General features: G+C 40.3%; 1 protein-coding gene across 2 annotated transcripts in view; it reads left to right on the forward strand.

Annotated features, from left to right (window-relative positions):
• ntrk3b (neurotrophic tyrosine kinase, receptor, type 3b) overlaps nucleotides 1-21,988 on the forward strand; it is a 219,926-nt gene that overhangs the window by 191,488 nt on the left and 6,450 nt on the right. For both annotated transcript variants that reach the window (XM_040011809.1, XM_040011810.1), the window contains 3 exons: nucleotides 3,394-3,566; nucleotides 5,420-5,663; nucleotides 18,253-18,411. In XM_040011809.1, coding sequence (XP_039867743.1) covers nucleotides 3,394-3,566; nucleotides 5,420-5,663; nucleotides 18,253-18,411 — 576 coding nt within the window. The remainder of the gene's footprint in view (nucleotides 1-3,393; nucleotides 3,567-5,419; nucleotides 5,664-18,252; nucleotides 18,412-21,988) is intronic.

Below are 21,988 nucleotides of genomic sequence, written 5' to 3' on the forward strand. Positions count from 1 at the left end.
ACTCTGCTGTACATCTCAACCACCTCTAGCATTTCACTGCAAGAAGAGCACATATGAGTAAATGCATTTCCATGCCAAGGTCATTCCATCTGTAATAATGTCAGCAGCAGGCTGGGAAAACAGGAACCAATGCTAAAGAGACTAGGATAATCAACACTCCCTATTTTCCTGTTGCTGATGAACTGCCAAAAGTCTTTTTTTTTTTCTCCTCCAGCAGACGCACCAGTAATATATTATTGCATTTATTTGATATTTGTGAAACAAGTAAGATTTAGAAAATTATGTGGTCTAGACTTTAAATGAGTTCAGTTTATTTGCCTGCTTGATCTTACTTCCAGTCAGATCAATTAATGTGTACATTGAGTTCATCTCTACTCCTCAGACAGCTGTAATTGTTTGTAGAAAGATGTATTGTGAGCACTACAGCTATCTGGCAGCAGCATATTAACAGCAGATCCTTTAAGTCTTGAAAGTTTTAAGTTGGAGGCAGACCAGGACATGCATCAACACCAACTGTCTCCGGTCATGGTTTGTTCTTCATTAATAATTTTCTGTTTTATTTTCAAAATACTAATATTATTCAGAAGTGCCATTGTATGTAATGCTTACTCCATTTGCTTGACTCTCAGGATGTACAGAACCAAGGACATTTCATACTGAATGTTCCTTACTAAATGGTCCAGAGGCAAATACAGATTCCGTCTGTAGTTATAGGAATACCCCTGAAGTCTTCCTCTTTCTCTCTGAACATTTTGTCCACCCATACTGCAACAATGCAAAAGCTTTACCTTGATAATAACAAAAAATTCTGTCCAATATAGAAGGCACATCAATTTGTTGTAAGAAGCTATGCTTCCTTGCTTTTATGGCGTCTCAGTGCTGATGCTTAAAAGTACGGCGCTTAAAGTGAGCAAATAAATTCTTAAATTACTGTAGTGACAAATTAACAGTGACAAAAAGTGAACTTCCATCCATCTCTATTTAGGAACAAAAATATTTGTGCATCAGTAAAAGTTCAGTGGAAACAAATAATAACTCCTGGCATACATGAAGCATGTGACCACTTGGATTAAATATCATATTTTCAACATGTATTTTACACCTATATCAGGTCGGGCTAGTAGTATTTTACACACATCATCTCATTGTGCCCTTGTTTGTTTGGTAAATTGAAACTTAACAGCCTCCAGCCTTTCATTTCTTTTTTTTTTTTTTTTTTTTGCCTGTCCCGTTTGGCTCTTTTGCCATCAGAATTGTTGTCTAAAGGCAAAGAAAGATGCCCAACGGATTTACTTTACCAAATTGACCATCCCAGCCTTGCCATAATGGTCCATTTGATTCACCTTTTATTGTTTATTTTATTTTCACTTACTGAATATGGGACAGACTTTACTGGGGGAAAGAAGGGGAGAAAGAAAGAGGGAAAGAGAAACAGCTGAGAAGAGGGACGGGGGAGAAGGGCAAAAAACAAAAACCAACAGAATGAGCAGAAAAAGAAAAAAAAGAAGAAAAAAAAATGCATATATCAGTCACCTGGATCACCTGCTGAGAAAGAAAAAAGAAAACAAGCAGAAGAGAACAAGAGTAATAGAATAAACAACATCACAATGATATATGGGAATATGACAGTAAATAAATATTAAACATTATTGTGCAGCACATAAGATCAACAGAACACAGTGTGCTTTGAGGTAGGAGCCAAAAAGGGTGTAGTTTGTGGGTGTGATCACCCGTGTGTACACCTGTGAGCATGGACGCGCTTGTTTTTTGTTTTTTAAAAGGTTCCTTCATGTAATGATCTGCTAGAGGGTGTGGGGGGGCCACAGCCCCGTCCTCCAGGGCATGAAGCAGGTATGGAGGAGATCAAAACTCCAGACATCCAGAGGCCCCCAGAACACAAGAGACCAAGGAAGACCAACAGAGGGGCAGCCGCGCCACTGTCCCAGAAAGAGCTGAGGAGAGTCCCAGATGAGGGCTCACTCAGCAGCCGCGGAGCAGAAACCAGGGGGAGTTGCAGTGACGCGCCCGTGAGCTCCGCCGGCAGCCAGCCGTGCCTGAGTGACCGAGCCCCAGGCCGAGAGGCCGGGGGCACCCCACCTCCGAAGTGGCCCGAGCGAGCCCCAGGCTCCAGGCCCCGATAAGCGGCCGCCAAGGAGTGAGCCGGTGTGTACCTGGACGCCCACCCCCGGACACAAAGAACCACCAACGCACCGATGTCTGAGGGAGTCCGCCACTGGCAGGGGAAGTGGTGGTAGGGGGAGATAGGCCTCCATACCTTGGAGGGCCTGAGATGTCCCCAGAGAGGTGGCGTCTGATACCCAACCTGACATATAGACACAGACATACAGGCACACACATATACAAACATCCATTCCCACCCTCATGCTCTCATATACACTTACTCCACACTCAACCAACGTGGAGACAGACATAAAGAGACGCTGTACACACAATCACACTCCCCAAGCGTACTCTAAGCCCCGGGTCTAGGTACCCTTGCCCCTGGAGGGGGGGAACTGCACCCAGACCCAGGTGGTGTTACCCTTTTCCCTGCGGTGGGGGGAGGCAGACCGCCCCGACTCCGCAGCAGCAGGGAGGCCCCACACTCCAGACCGCAGTCGGACGGCCAACTCCTCCTCCTAGCCCCCCCCCCCCCCAGCCTTTCATTTCTGCTGCATAAGAAAAAGGAAATGAAAACATGCTGATGTTTAGAAAATAACATTTGGCTTGTTCTCTAGTTGAGTTTATCTCGCTAACCCTTGCTGATTAGCATAATTATTTATTTATTTTATTGGGAACCTTGAAGGTTCTTATGTCCTCAGATTTCATGGTAATCCACGCAGGCAATTTCTCTCAAAACCTGGGTTGTCAAGGTCATAGTGGCATGTGAGGGTGAATTAAGGACTGACTAAAGCTGTCAGATAGTCTAGCATACTAAGTGGATGATTCTCATTTGGAAGACAGAAGCCAACCTGAATCAATCAGGGCAAGAAAAAGTTGTATCCTCTAAAAGCGGAAGCGAGCTTTCTCTGATGTTGTTGTTGAAGTGGTTGCCTTATTTTGCTGGCAGAGCTAAACATTTAGCAATGAATGCACCATACTGTAGATCATTTTAAAGTGTTAATAAAAATGTATCTGTCAGTGCCTGATACCAGGAAAAGCAGCAATTTTCTATTGATTGATCACTCAAATTTAGCAGATTTAGCAGATCTTTTTCAGAACCATGAAACCGTTCACTGGTAAAGTAAATAGTAAGTATTAACAGGATGCAAAGGATGATTGATTCCCCAATGGCACGTAAATGAAGACTTCATGATTTTTTTAGATCCTGGATCACAAACCAGTGTAGTTTTCAAAATATGTAAATCTGACTTTTTTTATTTCTCCTTTCAGACTCTTAAAGATCCCAACCTGTCAGCCAGGAAGGACTTCCAGAGAGAGGCCGAGCTGCTGACCAACCTGCAGCATGACCACATTGTTAAATTTTATGGCGTGTGCGTAGATGGAGACCCTCTCATTATGGTGTTCGAATACATGAAACATGGAGACCTCAACAAATTCCTCAGGTAAATTTTTTATTATTGAAAACTGAACATTTCTTGAAATTAGGAGGTTAACTTAACAATGCAAATATGTGCGAGTATGTTGGAACTACGCACCGGCTCATTCACAATACGTACAGTAAATGAAAGGCTTCAGTAAGACTAAAAACCTGAAATTCCTTTGTGAAATAGCTGCCGCAAATATCCGGCTTGCTTCACAGCTTTGTGCGTTAGCAAACACGAGTGCTTTAGTGCTTTTGTTCCATAATGTCAGACTGTACCAAGGGAAGTGACCTCTGATAAGCTTCAACAAAAGTGACACGATGCCGGTACAGCAAGCTCTTTGGTAATGGGAAGCTTCACTGGAGTTGATGTCAGTGTGCAAAGAAGGAATCTGGGAAAGAAGTCTGCTATTTCAAGAGTGTACACAGCAGCAGCAGTGTGTATGCACATGCACTTGCACATGTGTGTGTGTGTGTGGTCGATCTTGTTTTTGAAATTTCAGCAATAGTTGAAAAGATGACATGTTACGATGGAGTGTGAGTGTGAATGTCTGTGTGCATTCAAGAGTGCGTGAAGACTTTCTGTTGGGAAATCATTCCTGAAATGAAAGGCAATGTCGCGAATGATGAAATTCTTTCATGCAAGGTGCAAGACGCAGCTGATTCTTGGTCTGTTGGTCCTGTTGGTCACATTTAAGAGATGAGATGTGCAGGGAATCAATAGGAGTGAATAGAAGATCTAACGTGCAGGTCCAAATTCAACCTTCAGATAAGCAGCAGGGCACCCTGCTCTTATTCACCTATTACTGTATGTCTGTGAAGTATAATAAGAAGCAGAAAGGCGAAAGAAAAAGTACTACTAATCCGCCAACAGCAGAGTGAAATTATAACAGACACACTAAAAACAAGAGGAAAATTGAGCTGCAATAAAATTCTGACTTGGGGATGGAGAAACAGGCCGAGAGAGTGAGAGAGCGGTAGTCCTCCCTGCATGACACCTGGTCTGTAATCAAAGTGACGAGAAGGTGATGAGAACAGCAGGAAGTCTTCACAGGAAATGAGTTCTTCATCGTCACCCAGAAACCTGCAGTCAACCTGTTCTGGTAAATGTACAGTCCTGTGATGAAAATCCAGAGACTTGGTTAAAATTCCTGGCAAGTTGGCTTACATGAAACTTTTGCCAAAGAAAAGAATCTCTAAGCTCACAGCTTACGACCACAGAATTAAAAACAACAGACACATAACAGTTTATCGCTGCCAGTAAAGCAGTGCGTGCTTGCAGAGTATAGTTCATTTGTTAATATTTCTAACAGTCTCGCTTTATTATGGTAATTATCCTCAATAGGTACAAAGAGGCACATATATTGCCAGGATAAGGGTTTATTAGAAGTATAAGGAGCTTTGGATTACTTCTTAAAGAGGCAGGCTCGTTCAACATGTAGAATGTTCTCTAAAGGGTCCTATAGCCAGTAATTAAAGTGTAGCTATGAAACTTACAGTAGGAGAGAAGAAATAACAGAGTTCACTTTCTAATAAATAATAAGTTGGTTTCATAAGACAAGGCTGGAGCCTCGCTTGGGCATTAGACTGTTGTGCTTGCTTTAAACCTGCATTCTTTCAAATGGCCAGCAGGGGGTCTGGTTGTATACAAGTCTGTGAGAAAACAACCCCTCAGCTGCCTTAATCTATGCTCAGTAAACACCTTCCCGATGAGTTTATGGTCTTAATTGCATCCTTCAAATTTGACTGGACGCAACATGATAATTCAAGTCTAACTGTAAAATAATACCACAGAGCTCAAGTCAACATTATCCAGAATCCACCAATATAAATACAAGTACATCAAATCATCATCCACTATTCTTTGTAATACAGAGCCCACGGCCCAGATGCCATGATCCTGGTAGATGGCCAGCCACTGCAGTCCAACGGAGAGCTGGGCCTTTCCCAGATGCTGCACATTGCCACCCAGATTGCCTCAGGCATGGTTTACCTGGCCTCCCAGCACTTTGTGCACAGAGATCTGGCTACCCGCAACTGCCTGGTGGGCAACGGCCTGCTGGTGAAGATTGGAGACTTCGGCATGTCCAGGGACATCTACAGCAGTGACTACTACAGGGTAAGCTTCAGCCGGTATTGTTTGGTTCGCTTGTTATTTTTGATTAAAAGAAAGAGCTGTTTGCAAGCGCGAGTGAGGCCGAAACGATTTAAACTTTTTCCACACCTCAGACAATTCTGCCATATTCACTTGGCCTCTTCTCTATGTTGTCTTGTAATAAAGCCTTTGTAGCTCTTAGTAAGAAACATATTTCTAATGGGTGAAGGGTGTTACTCTGCTGCGTTATTTTATTTAATTTTTCTTTTCTGAGGAGAGTTATCAGCTCTCCCATCCATAATACAGCCCCAGGACTGCGCAGCCAGCTATACATGCAGGCAAGGATGGAGCTGTTTAGCAGCATGGTATGAGATGAGATGAGCCTGCTGAGCCTCTAGCCTAATGCTTAAAGGCTTGTTTATATAGCGTCCAATTCATGTCTTCTCTACTGTTTAACACGATTAGCGACGATGAATGCCAGGCGGCAACTACTTTGCTGAAGAATTTAGCATTTTTGCTGAACAAATATGTGGAGTGATGGCTGCTACAGATCTGGCTGCTTTAAAAAGCCTGGGCCTGTGAAATGACTTTAGGTGCGCCTGATTCTGTTTTCCCAGCGTGACAGCTGGGACAGTTCGGACATTGCTTGGGGCAACGCCAGCAGTTATGAAGTACTTGCCTGCTGGGTAAGCAGCTCTGCACGCATGAAATAATGTCTGAGGAAATTTGAGGGGAGATGCTTTTAGCAGTTGGTGCATGGGTCCATGTCCATCCACAATCTGTGTAACGGACATAAGAGCAATTAAGATTATTTGTTCTTCTTATGAAGTAATTATTGCCAGATTCTGTGTGTACTTTTCAATGGCTGGGCTGTCATTGGGCAAAAGGGTTTCATAAAGTTAAGCTGAGGAAAAGTGTTGAGAAGACCACTGTAAAATTTAAAACACAAACATATATGTTTTCATTTCAAGTGTGACTTCAAACTCAGTCATTTTAAGCATATTTGATTTTTTTTTGTGCACATGAAGCTACTTAATCTTTAGAATATTAAAGACTTCTCTAATATTCAGTGATATAGTTTGATGACATGTTCATTTGTCAGCCACAGTTCTGAAATATATTATTCAATGCTATCAATGAGCTTACCATCAATAATTTATAAAGTGGAAGAATGAAAATGGTAGTAGATTTAAAAAGTGGTAGTGTTGTTACCTTTGTTATGGAAAAAAAAAATATTGTTGATCATTTCGAGAATAGAGTCGAAATTTCGAGATTAAAGTCCAAAATCTATTTTGAGAAAAAAGTCGAAATGTGGAGATTACATTGTTGTTTCAAGTACTCTATATCCTGCTACACCTTCTCCAAAGTGCCTTGTTTGGATGAGTTAGTGAAATAAATTGATCAGCTGTCTTGTGAAACAACATCCATCCTCTTTATTGGACGAGGGTGTAACCATCGATAACCTTGCATCTGTCCATTACCAGCCATTTCATGTTCTATGAATCTACTCTTCTGAGTTTGTGTGTTTTTCCATCTGACCAGATGCAGGTTTCTGCACCATCTTTTCAACATCCTTATACTGATAACTACACTGTGTTTATGTGCTAAAAGAGAAATCATTTCCTTCCTTGTTACTTACACCGATTCTGAAGTGTGATTTAGGGTACAACAGCTGTGCCAGTTTGTCTTGAAACAACAAATGTAATCTCCACATTTTGAATCATTCTCAAAATGATCAATAAGATATATTTTTTCTTACTTTGGCCCTAATACTCAGCAACAGAACAACAAACACTGTCATAAACATAAACAGACAAATGAAACTATTACAATCTACAACTGATTGAACACAACATTTAAGAGCAGCTACACTGACAAACTTTTAAAATTAAATCTCCCCACTACAGCCCGAATCAGTTTGAGATGCTTCCAGTAGAAAGTACTGGCATATTTGTTAAATAAGTGTGGTTTGCAGAGACGCAAATCTGATCTCCTGTACTAGATATGGTGCACTCATTTAAAAAAAAAAAAAAAAAAAAACCTTAACCTAACAAATGTAAAATAGTTAGCTTGTATATAATCAGCATTTGTGAGCTGGAGATAGAAAAAAAAAAAAGGTTTTGACCTAGAGGTCACAAGAAAAAGAGAAAGAGAAAAAAAACCAAGAGCTTTGCAAACAAGATTTTCAATGTTTGATACAGTTCAGGTAATAACACCTAAAACCTTAGTACAAGTTTGACCATTTCAGCGTCATCTGAGCAATATGTCTGTCCGGGTCATCGTAGTCTAACTGTCAGAACTGAAGAAGCTTCTCGGACGAGAGGTGAAACGTCTTCAAGCAACTTAAAGAAGTCCAGACGCTTTTCTTTCCAAGCTCCTTAGTCATCTGAACAGTTTTACTTGAGCATCTCAGATCTTAGAGAAAGTAGAGGGTCATTTGCATTTAACACAGACTAAGTGGAGTAAAATGGGACTGTACAATATCCTAGATCATTTGTACATATGTAGGTTACATGTGTAGTAATCCCATAATGGAAATAATCCATTGAATGCAGGAAAGAAGGGTGATTAAGACCCAGAAAAATTATGCTGTCTCAATAATAATTAAATTGAAAACAAATTTGCAGCATGGCCCAGAGACTGTAGAGTCCATCCACAAAGGTGGCTTGGTCAGCTGTGCCCAAGCCCTTGGACAAATTACAAGGTATTGTGCTAGGTTATTTTCTAGTGCTGACTTTATATTATGATTGAATATTAGAATTTAGAATGATAAACAGCTAAATGACACATTGGAGAAAATTCTCTTCCCTTTAACTGTGAGCCCCTTCATGGAGCTCATGGTTGGATAATAGCTCTTGGTAGCTGTAGTGGTTCTTTGTGGACAAGTAAAGTTTAAAACAGACTGTTTCTTCATTTTAGTTAAGAACCCATTTTATTTTCTCAGTCACAACCGATTTAGCAGCAGATACCAATCAGCTGGAAGATTAAATGGTTCAGTTGTCTGTTGCTGTTTTAACAATTATAAGCTTAATATATCAGTGCTGTGAGTTATTGGCTTGGTCTCAAAAGAAAGTAATTTCAAGAAGATTTAACAGATATAAAGCCAAATTGGGCAACCAGGGGATGTTTGACATGTTTTGTAAGCATTTAAGATTTTTGTGTGAGTGAAACATGCAGTATAATATATTTAAGGGAGTGGGAAGCTGGGATCATGGGGGACCATGTCCTTGATATGTTCTGCTGGTTGTATGGGGTGTCCGTGCAGAGCAGGTTGGACATGAGGGTGATAAGGTGAGCCTCCAAGCACACCTTATCACCCTGACTACCACCAGCAGAGGTCTCAGGTGGGGGTGATGAGCTCAGTCTCCAAACATGGTATGCTCCCCATTGACAGATGAAAACAAGCAGATGGTTGTTCTTGTGTAGTTATGCTCTGCGTAGGCTAACAAAGGAGCTAGGGGTAAACGCACACACACACACACACAGTGGGACAGTGGAAAAAAAAGGCCTTGCAGGAACAGCCTGGTGGGAGTCAGTCTGAGTAACTTTTCCAGTTGAACGTTAGCTTCAAACTCTGTGGTGAATTTATTGGAGAAATTTTAGATGGTTGAATAATTTATTGAATAATTTACTGAATCAGCACACACACACACACAGTCTCTGCAGTGAGGAATGGAAATATTTTTTTAAATCACTATGTTGGGTTAGACAGAAACCAGAGAAATGGTTTGTAGAAGAAGAAAAAGGGAACCAGTCTTAGTTTGAATTTATCGTGTATTTGTGTGCATTTGGATGTGTGTGGCCTGAATTGCAGTGAAGCTGCTGTTTGGTGCGATGGGATAGCATCAGTGCCCACCTACACATAGGAATATTGACAGAGCCCGGAGATAAGGCGCTCCTAACAGTATTGGACACTTTCCCTGTGTTGAGTGATTATAAATAGCAGCGTCCCGCCAAGAGTACAATACTGCCATAGCTGACTAGTCGTATCCATGCTCGTTGCCCAAAAGACACTTTGCAGCAGGAGGGAGCAACTTCAAGAAAAAGACAAATATTGTGCTAAATCACTTCCATCTGTCACATCCTCACACTGTAGGCACATACCTTTGTGTTGTTTCAAAGGAGACAACTGCATGAGCCTAGTGCAGGCCGACGGCAGCACCCGAGCCTGCTCTGAAGTTGTTTTATACCAGTACCTCGCGATATATCAGGAAATGTTTTTCCTGGGCTCGGAGAGTGAGGCACTGAATTATACATGGTTAGGTGGGCAAAATGACAGTGAATGCTCTAAAGGTGGCTAGGCATTAAAGCTGCAAGAATGAAAAGCAAGTCATTGCTGTTTTTGTTTTTCTGTTGTTGTTTTCGGAAGTTTCAGAAGCATCTGCAGGATAGATGAAGGGGCTCATGCAGGTTGTCTAAGAGTGTTATGTTGAATGTTCTGTCTAATCAGGAGTCCAAGGCAGCTTCTGATTTGTAAGAGTAATTAACAGCAATTTTGCAATTGGTGTCATATTCTGCTCCCAAGGCATGGAAAAGTGAAAAGTTCAGTGAAAAGTTTTCAGTCTGGTTACTTGAAAGCTGCAGTCAGACTATAATGCTGTGCACCAATTCTTCTAGTTTAAATAGAGGGTTGGACTCATTTTATTAACACTGACATAGAGGTTCTTCTCAGATGATAATACGTAAAGGCTTACTTTTTTTTTTACTCTTTCAACAGTTCTTATTAAAATTATCCAGGATTTTTACCTTCAGTGTTTTCATTTAGCAAAGTTTGGGTTGTTTCTCATTTCTGTGAGCGCTGTGGGAAGTGGTGCTTGTGTGAAATGTGATTATGTACTCATGATTTTATATTTTCATTGTAAGTGTGGAAGATTAGGAAACTTAAACTTAAGTGATTTTATCTAGAGTGCTGAGGTGGGGAAGACCAGAGGAATGACAGTTGTAGGGGGTGGTACAATGGGTGGGACACAGAACCCATAAGATTGTGTTGACTTCCGGTTGTGAGCCAGACCTCGCTAGACGTAGCGGAAGTAGGCTAGTTAGCTAGGTCTCCGGATGCATCTGTATTTTATTGTGAAGTGCAAATAAAGAAGTCTGATTTTGGAAGTAAAAGTCTCCGCCTGATCGCTACCATCAAAAATAATCCGTGAAGTCGACGTACTTAAACAGCGCAAAACTGTCTAAATGTAAAGCTGATAATTACCAAGGATGAAAAATATGTGTCCGGTAAACCTTGCTTGGGGAAATAAGGAGAACAAAAATTCAAATCTTACACTTAGTATTTGTTAGGAAAATTGAAATGATTTTAGAGACACTGACTCATGGTTATGGACTATGGGATATCGAACACTGCTACAATCTAATGACTCATTTTCAAGGATTTGGTGTTCTTAGTGTCTCTGCCAGAAAGCCCGCGCTTACCTGCACTGCCTTTCTTTGAAGAAAAATGGTCACCAGGTTTCTCTTATTTTTCAAGGATCAAAGAAACGCTCCTCTGCTGCATTATTTATCAAGCACAAGCTCCGCAAAATTGTGTGCAGCTTGGTGCTAATGAGTACACAGGCCATATTTATTATTTCTGCATGGAGGGATAAAAAAAAGTCTGTTCTACCATTCCCCTTAGGTTTCTTTTGTTTTGTTCTTGTCTCTTTGCCTAGAACACAGCTGTCTTATATGATGACTGCCGTATGGAGTTATAAATTTAGAAAATGTTGTTGCTTTCTTGTTGAGACGTAAATGGAGAGATTGATGGCACTCTTATACCTGTATGGGATATTTAAAGATAAAGCCAGCATCTGGTTAGCGTAACCTGACACAAAGATTGGAAATCATTAAAAAAAAACAAATATTTGTTTCTTTTTTCAGTCCAAACAAGTTCCAAGCTATTTTTTTAAAATACTGTATGAGCCATTTTTCAATCTAAGAGATGTTTGCATGGAGTACAATCAGCAACTGTAGAGGGACTTTGGCAGTGACCCTGTGGACTAATGTCAAAGGGGTCCTTGTCCTGTTAGGATGAATCAGGATGTGCAGAGCCACAAACATGTCAGGCTCTCATATTGTTTTGTAGCATCACTTTATCATCAATACTGCTTTTTTTTATTATACAATTATATTGTAAATCGTATAATCTTGACACTGATCATGGTTTGCACTTTACATTTAACCCACTGTATTTGTTCTATTGAAGTGTCCAGACATTTCCAAACCCAGCTGTATCTAAATAATTCATATTCAAGATGCAGCTCAAAGTCAGCAACAACAATGAGGCCCTACCTTTCTCCTCAAGGTAGTATCAGCCTGGCGAGCTAGATACAGAAAATAAAGTACAATTGCATGATAGCTATAGTGAAATGTGTGTGTGTGTGTGTGTGTGTGTGTGTGTGTGTGTGTGTGCCTGTTTAAAAAAATAAATACCTTCAGAAAGTTTCACCACCCACTGGCGTGCAGTGGCCAGAGTAGATACCACTTTATCTCCACTTGGCAGCAGCGCAGCAGGTAGAAACCTAATGGACATCATAGCCTCTAAAAGTGAACTTGTGTTCGTTGCTGTTTGAGCTGGGAGAGCAGAGATAGCAACACGGTTAAAGCAGGGAGAGAGAGTGTCTCAAGATGGTTATCGGGGCCCTTTAAGATGTCTGGGGCCTCCTAGGGCTCCCTACAGGCCACGGTGCGCCCATCGAAGAGCCCGACTGGGCCAGTAATCTATCCCCCTGCCATGCTGCTGTGCTCTCCACGCCGTTAATCCAATCACTCCCCTGCTACGGTGGGACAGGCAGAGCACTAATCCAGTTTACACAGCAACAAAAAAAGCCCCAGACTCATTCCTCACTCCCCGCAGAGCATTGCCAGCTTCTTGATGTGACATTGAGTGAGAAAGATGAGGATAATTACAGGGGCAATTATTTTATTTTTATTATGTGTTCAGCTTTTTTTTTTTTTCTTTTCCCCCATGTTCCAAGCTAATTACCATGGCCTTGTCACAAAAACCCAAGGTGATGGCATGCAATCATTTGGGAAGCAGCGAGTCAGCCACTTTTAATGCCCCTCGCCACGGCGGCTCCGGTTAAATCATTAGTATGCATCTGATGAGGCTGGGCCTTGCATGCAGTGGGCAGGGAGGACCTCAGATAAGTCATTTAGACTAACGGGAACTTAATTAATTTTGTTTAATCTTTATAAAGCTCCACAGAGGGACAGATTGGTATACAGCCCCTCGCCAACTTCTTCACCTCACACTCGGCCCACCTAGCTTACCTCGACCCAGAGGTTTTGCATAATAGGGGCGACTGGTCTCTGCATCAATATTGGCTCAATGTTGTGTACAATGTTAAACTGTGCCATGTGTAATGAGACCAGGTAGAGTCTAAGTCTGTGTTCATTTGGCCCTTAGCTTGAAGTGAAACCCTAAAGAATGAGTTTAAGGGTGTGTGGAAGAGAGAACTACTGCCAGTGGCATTGTCAATAAGTGTGTTAATTCAGGATGTGGAGAAAGGGCACCTTATTTGGAACGCTTCATGAATTTATGTTTATCTTAATTACTGTTTTATCTGTCCTACCACTGAAGGAAGGAAAAACAGCAGCTTTGATTATCTTCCAAGGTGGTGACGGATCATAATTGTTTAGGCAGGGAGATGGCGGAGCAAGCCTCAAGAAATGAAGAGGTAAAGGATGCATCTGTGTAACACCTCAGATGCCCTTGAGCAGCTTATAGAGAAGCACAACCGGGGTTCTATAGGATTCAGGAGAATGATACATTGATTCTTTGTACTTTACAACTCGACAGTGAGACACGGTCGAGCACAGCACTTAACCCCTGGCGGGTTCAGTGAAAGACTGTGGTTGTACTGGGCTGCTCTGAGGTATAAACATGTGTCAATGTAAAGCAGGAGAATGGAGGTAAAACTCTGCAAATCCTCCTGATAAAAAGAGGGAAAAGGTTTTTAAAGCATAAAGCTCTGAATAGTAGAAAGACTTAACATCGCTGCACTTGACAGAAATGCAAATGTCTGTCATAACAAATAGAAATTCAAAATCCACATTATCTGTGAAGTATACTTTTAACGATCTATGTTTCCAAACTGCTTTCGGAGACTGTTTTTATATATTTCAGCCATTATGTTGAAATGATTCATACTTAATTATTATTATTACATTTTTGTGAGAAAATGTGACAGTGGCCATTTTGATGAGTAAATCTTACAGGATACAATGCATATATTAAACATCTCCCATCCATATGGAAGTGAATGGATTTGAAGAATAATGAAAGTGTGTTCAGTAAAGAAGAAACGTCCTCCAGTGTCCTCCAGTTTGACATGCTGGAGGTTAATGGAGTGTGATTCTGATTCTCAGTCAGCATATAGGTGTTGGTAAAGAATAGTGTCTCTATTGGTCTTGTTGACCTGCAGGCCCTGTGTACAAATATTGATTTGTATTCAGTCCGAGAAAAGCATACAACTTTGGGATAACACTTTCAGGTAAACACTCTGCACACCAGATATCGACTTAGTCAAGACACCTGAGACAAGGAGCTACAATCAGGAGTTCAATAAACGAGGACACAAAAACACCTTGGGGTTCTTCTTTCTTGTATGATGATAGGTTACCATTGTATATCTCATAACAAGGCTTACAAACCATTCACCAGGTAGTTCTACTAGGCACCTTCATGAGTTTTTTTTTTTTCCACTGAACATTTTGGTTCACTTGTGTGTACAAAATTGTATGTGCGACTTTCAGTCATCAAAATTAACCTTTTCAAAAAAGGTTGTGTTTCTCTTTTAAATGTTAGTCTCACTTACAGGTTCAAATTTAGCCAATTATAATATCTAACAACTTTTAAAAATGGAACTTGACACCTTTTTATCACTAAAATTAAACAGCTTGTACCCAACAAGTCATTTCTGAGTCATAACTATTTTCAACCTACTATCTGCCTGGTATAGCTGAACTTAGGGAAAATGCTAATGTTGGCTTGTTAATACAGGATGACTCATTTAGAGCATGAAATGTAGATGAGCGACCTGTGGCTTTTTTGAAAAGCTTAGTTAATATGTTCTAAAAGCTACCATTTGAGTAGTGCTACAGTCACACTGGAAGATTGTGCGGTAAGCATGATATCTTGTTGCCTTTGAAATGGTTCTTTCTGTCTGTGACCACTCACAGTCAGCTGCCATCTTCAAAGTGACTTTGGTGCGTGAAGGCCGAGATAACACAAGACCAGTCAGTCTGCTGTTAGGTTGTGATTGAATGGAGTCAAGTTTGCAATTATACAAAATCGGTTTGTGATAATACGGTCATTAACTGTGACAAATCAGCAGAAATAGAGCACTTAAAACTGAAATTCATAAATTCAATTCCACAAATAATGGCGTAGTTGCTGTCAGTTGCAATTTAGCTTCAAAATTACATAAAGCTCACATAAATGCTCAGTAACCTTGTTGTTATGTACGAATATAACCAGAATACAACCAGTCGCCCCCCTACTGCAAAGAGATGCGTCTCAGACGAGTCCACTCTCATTCTGTCTGGGTTTGTAGATTATTTTTATAAATGCATTAAACAGTCTTACAAATAATTATAAATAGTAATGGACGGTAACATATATAAAAATACAAAATGTTATAAATTGATAGCTTTTATGTAAAAATTAGAGACTGTTCATTTCTTTGTAAGTGGGCAAGTGGTGAATGGTGCAAATGTATAAATGTTTTCTTTGTGTATCTAATTCAGTCTAAACATAGAATTAAGCTGTTAATTCTCTAAAGTGATTTGCATCTCTCCTTTATTAGACTATGGATGGTAATATCTAATATTTACATTTATTCAGTTTAAAGTTTCCTAGTTCTACAGTGCAGGCCTCATATTAGATGCAGCGCCAAGAATGCATCCAGCATTAAAATTATTAATTAGAATTAAAATGTTGATTTTCTTTACCATGAAGCAGAGAGCCCAGCTCAACACAGAAACCTGAAACATGTGAACTAGCTAGCAATGCTAGCAAGCGCAGTTAACGAGGTGTGATTGCCATCCAGCCCAAGCAAAGATATGATTATACTTACCAAAACTGAAGCACAAGCTTCTTGGATGCGCTGCACTTCACAGCAAGACATATGATTTGTTAGATAATTCTATTAAAAGGGACCAACACCACGTTCCTGGTCCATTTTGTGAGGCGAGCTTCATTTTTCAACCCTGGAGGTTGCTGCTTGAGCTTCACTATATGCCTGTAAGGGCAGCCAGGGTTGTCATTGATACTTTTGGGTATATTTTCTAAGACTGTGTCGTATAGTTTCCAAGACTGTCTTGTGTAGTTTTACAAAAGACTAATTTGAAAGTAGCTAATAGTCAGTAGTGAAAGAGCTAACACATAAACTTGGTGCTTTTAATAGATATTCGAGAAGGTTGCAGATGAAGGACATATAGAGGAAAACAAACAGAGGCCTCTAACTCGGCAACTAAATTTGATGAAGTGTACAAAGTAAAGGACGCTCTGAATAAATGCCCAGGAAGGAGTAGACTTTTGGCAAACTGACAAATCTTATGTCTCTTTGAAAACATCCACCAAGATTCATCTGCTACGTCAAGCTGACACACGGAGATTGTGTTTGACTTTCAAAGGAAATGTGCAATGAGCGCGCTACGGAACTAGGAGGTAATTAGTAAGACTTGAGCTGAGTTTTTTTTCTCGATACTTAAAATGCCACGCAGCACTCACAGCTGAAGGCACACAGATGTTGGAGCTGGTAAATGGAGTTGGGAAAAGAGCTTATTATGATTAAATGAATCTGATTGTGTTGTAACCCAGAGGTACAGATAGGAGGAACCATATGAGGGTGAATGCAGCTACAAGCTAAGAGGTTTTCCTAATGATGATTTCAGAGCCTATGGCACGTCTGACTGTGGATTTTATTTTGTCCTAAGCACAGAAAATGAGCCCAAAAGAGTAGTTGACTGGCTAGCTTGCTGGCCTACTTGCTGGCCTGCTTGCTTGCTGGATGGATGGATGGATGGATAGATCAGTGAATGCATGGATGGATGGGTGGTTTTGATGATGGACAGATGATAGATGTGTGTCTGATATGCTGCAGGAGTGCTTTCACTGACTTAGAGATAAAAACCTCAAAGAGGCTTAGAATCCATCGTATTTTATCTCAACGGAACTGTCAAGATAACAACAGCAAAGGCCAAAAACTGAACCAGATAATACAAATAAATGACAGCAGGAAGTGATAGGGCAACAGAATGCTTAGAATTAGTATTGTAAGTAGTCATTTGTATTAGAATGTTACAAATGAATGTGATTAAGTAGGATTAGGACATAAACTAGAACTATGTAGACTGCTGTCTGCTTAGTTCTATATGGCAACAAACACACTAAGTGTCTATTAAAGGCTATTAGATGTTTACTCTTGGGAGTTAATTAGTAATCATAATCCTACTATCTTAAGCCTTTGTTTGGAAATGTTGAGAGTAACCTTTACCTCAGTAAAAAGTAAAGAAAAACATGTACTCATCATCCAAATATATTTGTGCAGCTTTCACCACATTTGTTGTCTCATGAAATCAGCACATGGCCTGAGTATTGAACTTTAATCATGTGTTGACATGTATGTGGTTATGACAGATAGGCTATTTAAGCGCTTTAAGCTATTTTCTGATTGCCAGTAAACTTTTCTGGCAATCAGAAAATAGCACTAAAACTTTCTCCTGCAAAGGTCAGACCACCTGCATGTTTAAAACAAAAATCTGTTTCTAATACACTTAAAGCGTTCACTGTAATCACCGTAAGTGATACTGCACTCATATTCTGAGCTGAAACTTGCAATACTTTGCAGCTCATTCCCACATCGGTCTTATTCAACCCGACACGGCCATGATTAAAACACAGTCACTGACACGAATGGGAAATAGATCTTAAAACAATGCCTGCTAATGGAAGCTGATGATTAATGGGTGATTGTCTAATCGATTAATATCCACCCTGAAAGGATTTATAGCAAGGGGAGACTTCATTTCATGTGCTGCTGGTTTACAGACACCAAACTGCTTCAAGCTGATATGTGCTATTCTTCAACTGTCCCTGCCTTGTGTAGATCTTAGAAACGCATGTTTGCATGCCGCTATGTTGAATTTAATCACATTCCTTAGAAGCCACATGAACGTCTTTACCATGATGGCGCATAAGTGTGTATTCAGCAGCTCTCTTATCCCCTTGGTTGATTTATTTAAAAACTGATTAAATTCCACATTCAGCTCCATGCTGTGAGACTTTGATCCTCTGCTTAATGCCTGTACTTCTGCAGAGAAAGGATTGCTGTTTTACTTAAGAACAAAGGGGCCATTTTATACGATAACCTAAAGTATTTCTGTTGCTTCAATGCATACAGAGCTGTCAGCATTTTTCTATATTGCATCAGTGTCAACATTCAGCAGTGCAGCTGGCATTCATGAGATGTTAAGCCCAGAGTATCAGTTACATGTATGGACAGTTAATCCCCAGACACCAGGGAGTTGTGTTGATGACTGAGTCTTCTTATCGCTGTCTTAGCTGCAACATTTCTGTTTGCAATAAAGATCTCCTCTCCCCGCTCCTCTACTCTCCTCTCAGGTTGGAGGACACACCATGCTACCTATTCGCTGGATGCCCCCAGAGAGCATCATGTACAGGAAGTTCTCCACGGAAAGCGATGTCTGGAGCTTTGGAGTCATTCTGTGGGAGATCTTTACCTATGGGAAGCAGCCTTGGTTTCAGCTGGGTAACAATGAGGTAAAAAGCGCCTGAAGCACGATAGATAAACCTTCACAAGATATAGCACACACACATATTATCAAAGGCTGAATTGCAGAATCTCATGCACACACTGGAAATTATAGCTCCAGGTCACCTAGTGGTAAATGTGAAAGTCTACTTTTCCATTTCCAAACATCAAGTAGGGCAGCTCATTGCAAAGCACATCAAAATCTTTCCCCACATGTCATCAGCGATGGGGAAAGGCTGAAATCCCGAGCTTGCTAATAGCAGATTTAAATGACCACTGCTATTCTGGATCTTAATCTACTGCCTCGTGTTGTTTCTTCACTCTTTGGTGAGGTGATAAATTGATGCCCATGCCCACATTACATAACGCCCGTGAGCGGTCTGTTTTTTCATTGAAGTCTTTGCTTTAAATCAATAAAATTCAATTAGGATTACGCTTGTAGGGTAAGCCCAGGCATTACAATAGAATGGAAATATCAATAGAAGTGTCAATGTGCTTTTGGGCTTTATACAAATGTGATATTTTCATATTTTTCTGCATCTTGCGCAGAAGAAGTTTTTAGGCATGCTAAATGAAACACTCGGCTGATTAAACTGTGATGAGATGAGTGCTTTATTATATCACAGCCAAAGAAGGTAAATTGTTTTCCAAATGTAATTTTGTACGTACAGATAGTACAGATGAAATTCTTGTACTTGTTATTCACTTATTCACGTGCCTATTATTCAGTTGTTGTCATTGTTTAAGTCGTTGAAAAATTACTGCAATAATTATAAATGAGCATTAGTGACTCAGTGACAGTGGGTACTGTAGGAACATGTTTCAAACAGGCATCACACTTCTGGGCTCCACTGGCTCCACTATCATCCACTACGGAGCTACACCGACCAGCTTATCTGCTTTTTTTTGTTTGATTGGTTGGTTTTTTGATATCTCTAAATACAGCAAATAATAATATATGTACTCTATACAGAGAAATACATTCTTTAGCAGAGAGTGTGATGCATTTTCTGTGGCAGACATGTCTCAAACATTTATTCTGCTTAGTGCCCGTTAACCAAGACCCCTGTTTTAGTTTTATATGTGATAGCAGAATGGAATAGCAGGTTAGCTCATGGTGTCATGGTCTGTGTGTAGGCAGGCAGGAAAAGGACCTGATATGCAGACTCACAGAGGCAGAACTCAGACTCAAAAACCACAGCTTTATTGCTGGCAAACACAAAACAAAACCTAAACTGGGAGAGCTAGAAATGGGGCATGAAAACAGAACACACAGGCTAGTACTAGAGACGATGCGACAATGAACGGGAACACATGCAGACACTAAATACAGGTGGGGAACGGGGCAGAGAGCAAACACCTGGGAAACACGGCTGAAACTAATTACAAAGACGAGATTGGGAGGAAGCAAAATGGAATACGTTGACCTTCAAAGTAAAACAGGAAACAGACTGAGCACAGAACAAAACCTTAAAACTAGAATACAAAAAAAGAACTCAGAATACAAGAAGTCATATTCAAAGGAGAAATCATAGAATAACAACAATAATACACAAAACACTGGGTCTTCGACCCATTAAATAAATGTTGGTGCTTGAATTTAAGTAAAAGCTGTAAGAAATATTTAATGTTCTGGGTACCATGTTTGGTATGATCTCTCCAGTTAAAATAATGAATATAAAATTTTTCGAAGAAAGAAGTTGGAAGGAAGCAGAAAACTAATACAAACCACTCCAGAACAAGGTGTTCACACATTGTTTCTCACTTCTCCAAAATCTCTATCATGGAAGTTGTGAGTGTAAAGCAGGGGTAGGCAACCTTTCTGATGGCGAGTGCCATTTAAAATTTCCTCAGAGGTCAGTGTGCCATATGTTTGCATTAGCAATAAATTTAATAACGCTCTATATTAACAGTTACACACTATATAGAACCACTTTATAGAATTATATTTGTTTGCAGATGTTGGCAGCTATCAGCGAATAGTTATCAGCTATTTTGAAACAAAAAAAGACTTTTTATCCATAACTCCATAACAGCAAACGGACTGTACAACAGAAAATACAAATGCTATTTATGGTCTCCTCACAAGAATGATAAGAAAAATAAAGTAAGCCAATATGGCACGTCTGTTAATACAGAGACACACGAAAATAAACTCCACCTAAACTTGGTTTATATCTGACCCAGATAGACTGCAGGTCATAACTTCTTACCTGAAGTTCAGTTCACCTGACGCTCGGACCGGCGGCCGCCTCGGGTCTCTCCTCGTCCTGCCTCCGATCTCCCTCATCCACGTGCTGGCCTCCATCACTTGTTCATTTTACTGAATCTGTGGAGGCTCCGCGATGCCACCACCAAACAACTGAGTTATTTTTACACACCGGCCAGCATCTGGCCAATCCAACACCTTTCGTTGTTTATACTGTTACAAAAAATAAATAAATAAATAAATCATCGGGCCACCAAGCAAATGCCCGGTATGCCCGATGGCCAGTCCAGCTATGGCCGTGCCATCAGTTAACCCTTGGCACGTGTGCCTAGTGTAAAGTTATCATGACCCACAGTAGATACATTATTGGAAAATAAACCATAATTCTCATTTAATCTGCTATGCAGAAAGCAAAAGGTGAAAACTACACTGCGTGCTAAATTGATGGTCAAGGATATTATAGCCAACCTGCTCTGTTTTGTGCAGCCCCTCTTGCCTTGGCCTATTAGCAGCAGCTGATCCCAGTCCAGCCTTATTACATCTGCCCTCACGCTGCTGCTTATCTGTCCTCTCAAGTTGCTTATTATGTGAGGGGGTTGGAGTTATGCTTTGTACTGCGATCAGAGACCCCAACTGTGATCATAGAACTAGGGTGACTAATCACACCCTTGTTTTCACTTTCACTTGTCTATTAGTACATGTTATCATATTTGCAAGTATATGATGTATGTACGAAGGACGCGTGCTACAATCTGAATCTCAGATGGGAAGTGAGACTACTCTAGGCTCTAATTGAGTCCAAGTACTATGTCAAGGAAAATTAAAGGTTGTAAATCACCAAAGCCCTGCAGAATACATATTATCTATATTATCTAGCTTCACTCACCTGAACTGTAACAATAAGTGGTCACACAAAAGTAGGCGTCAGCATAATAAGTCACATGAAAGGGTGCAAATAACCAACCAGAAACATTGACAGGTCTACTTACAACAGAGCAGCTGACTTGACAAACAAAGATAAAACTATACTATGGGAAGAGTATGAATAATTTAAACACTTAATACAGGGTGAAAACAACACAGCTGCTACAGCCAAAGCAGCAGATTGTGAATGTGTGTGGTCAGTAAGACTGGAGAAGACCTGATATATTAATAAAGTCTCGCTAATTTGAAGCCAGAGAGGGAAGCTGAGAAAAATGCTGACTGTGTAAGTTAACAGATTTATCGATATCACAGCTCTATCATTACGACGCAGAGGAACCTGATGGATTACAATTGTTATTCCATTAAATTAATGTAGCTCCCATGATGTTTAATAACATCAAACACGAGCTTAGTCTCTGTGCAAATTTAATAATAATAACTTTATGTGCATA

The sequence above is a fragment of the Simochromis diagramma genome, unplaced genomic scaffold, assembly GCF_900408965.1.
Source record: "Simochromis diagramma unplaced genomic scaffold, fSimDia1.1 OVJJ01000603.1, whole genome shotgun sequence".
Classification (NCBI taxonomy): domain Eukaryota; kingdom Metazoa; phylum Chordata; class Actinopteri; order Cichliformes; family Cichlidae; genus Simochromis; species Simochromis diagramma.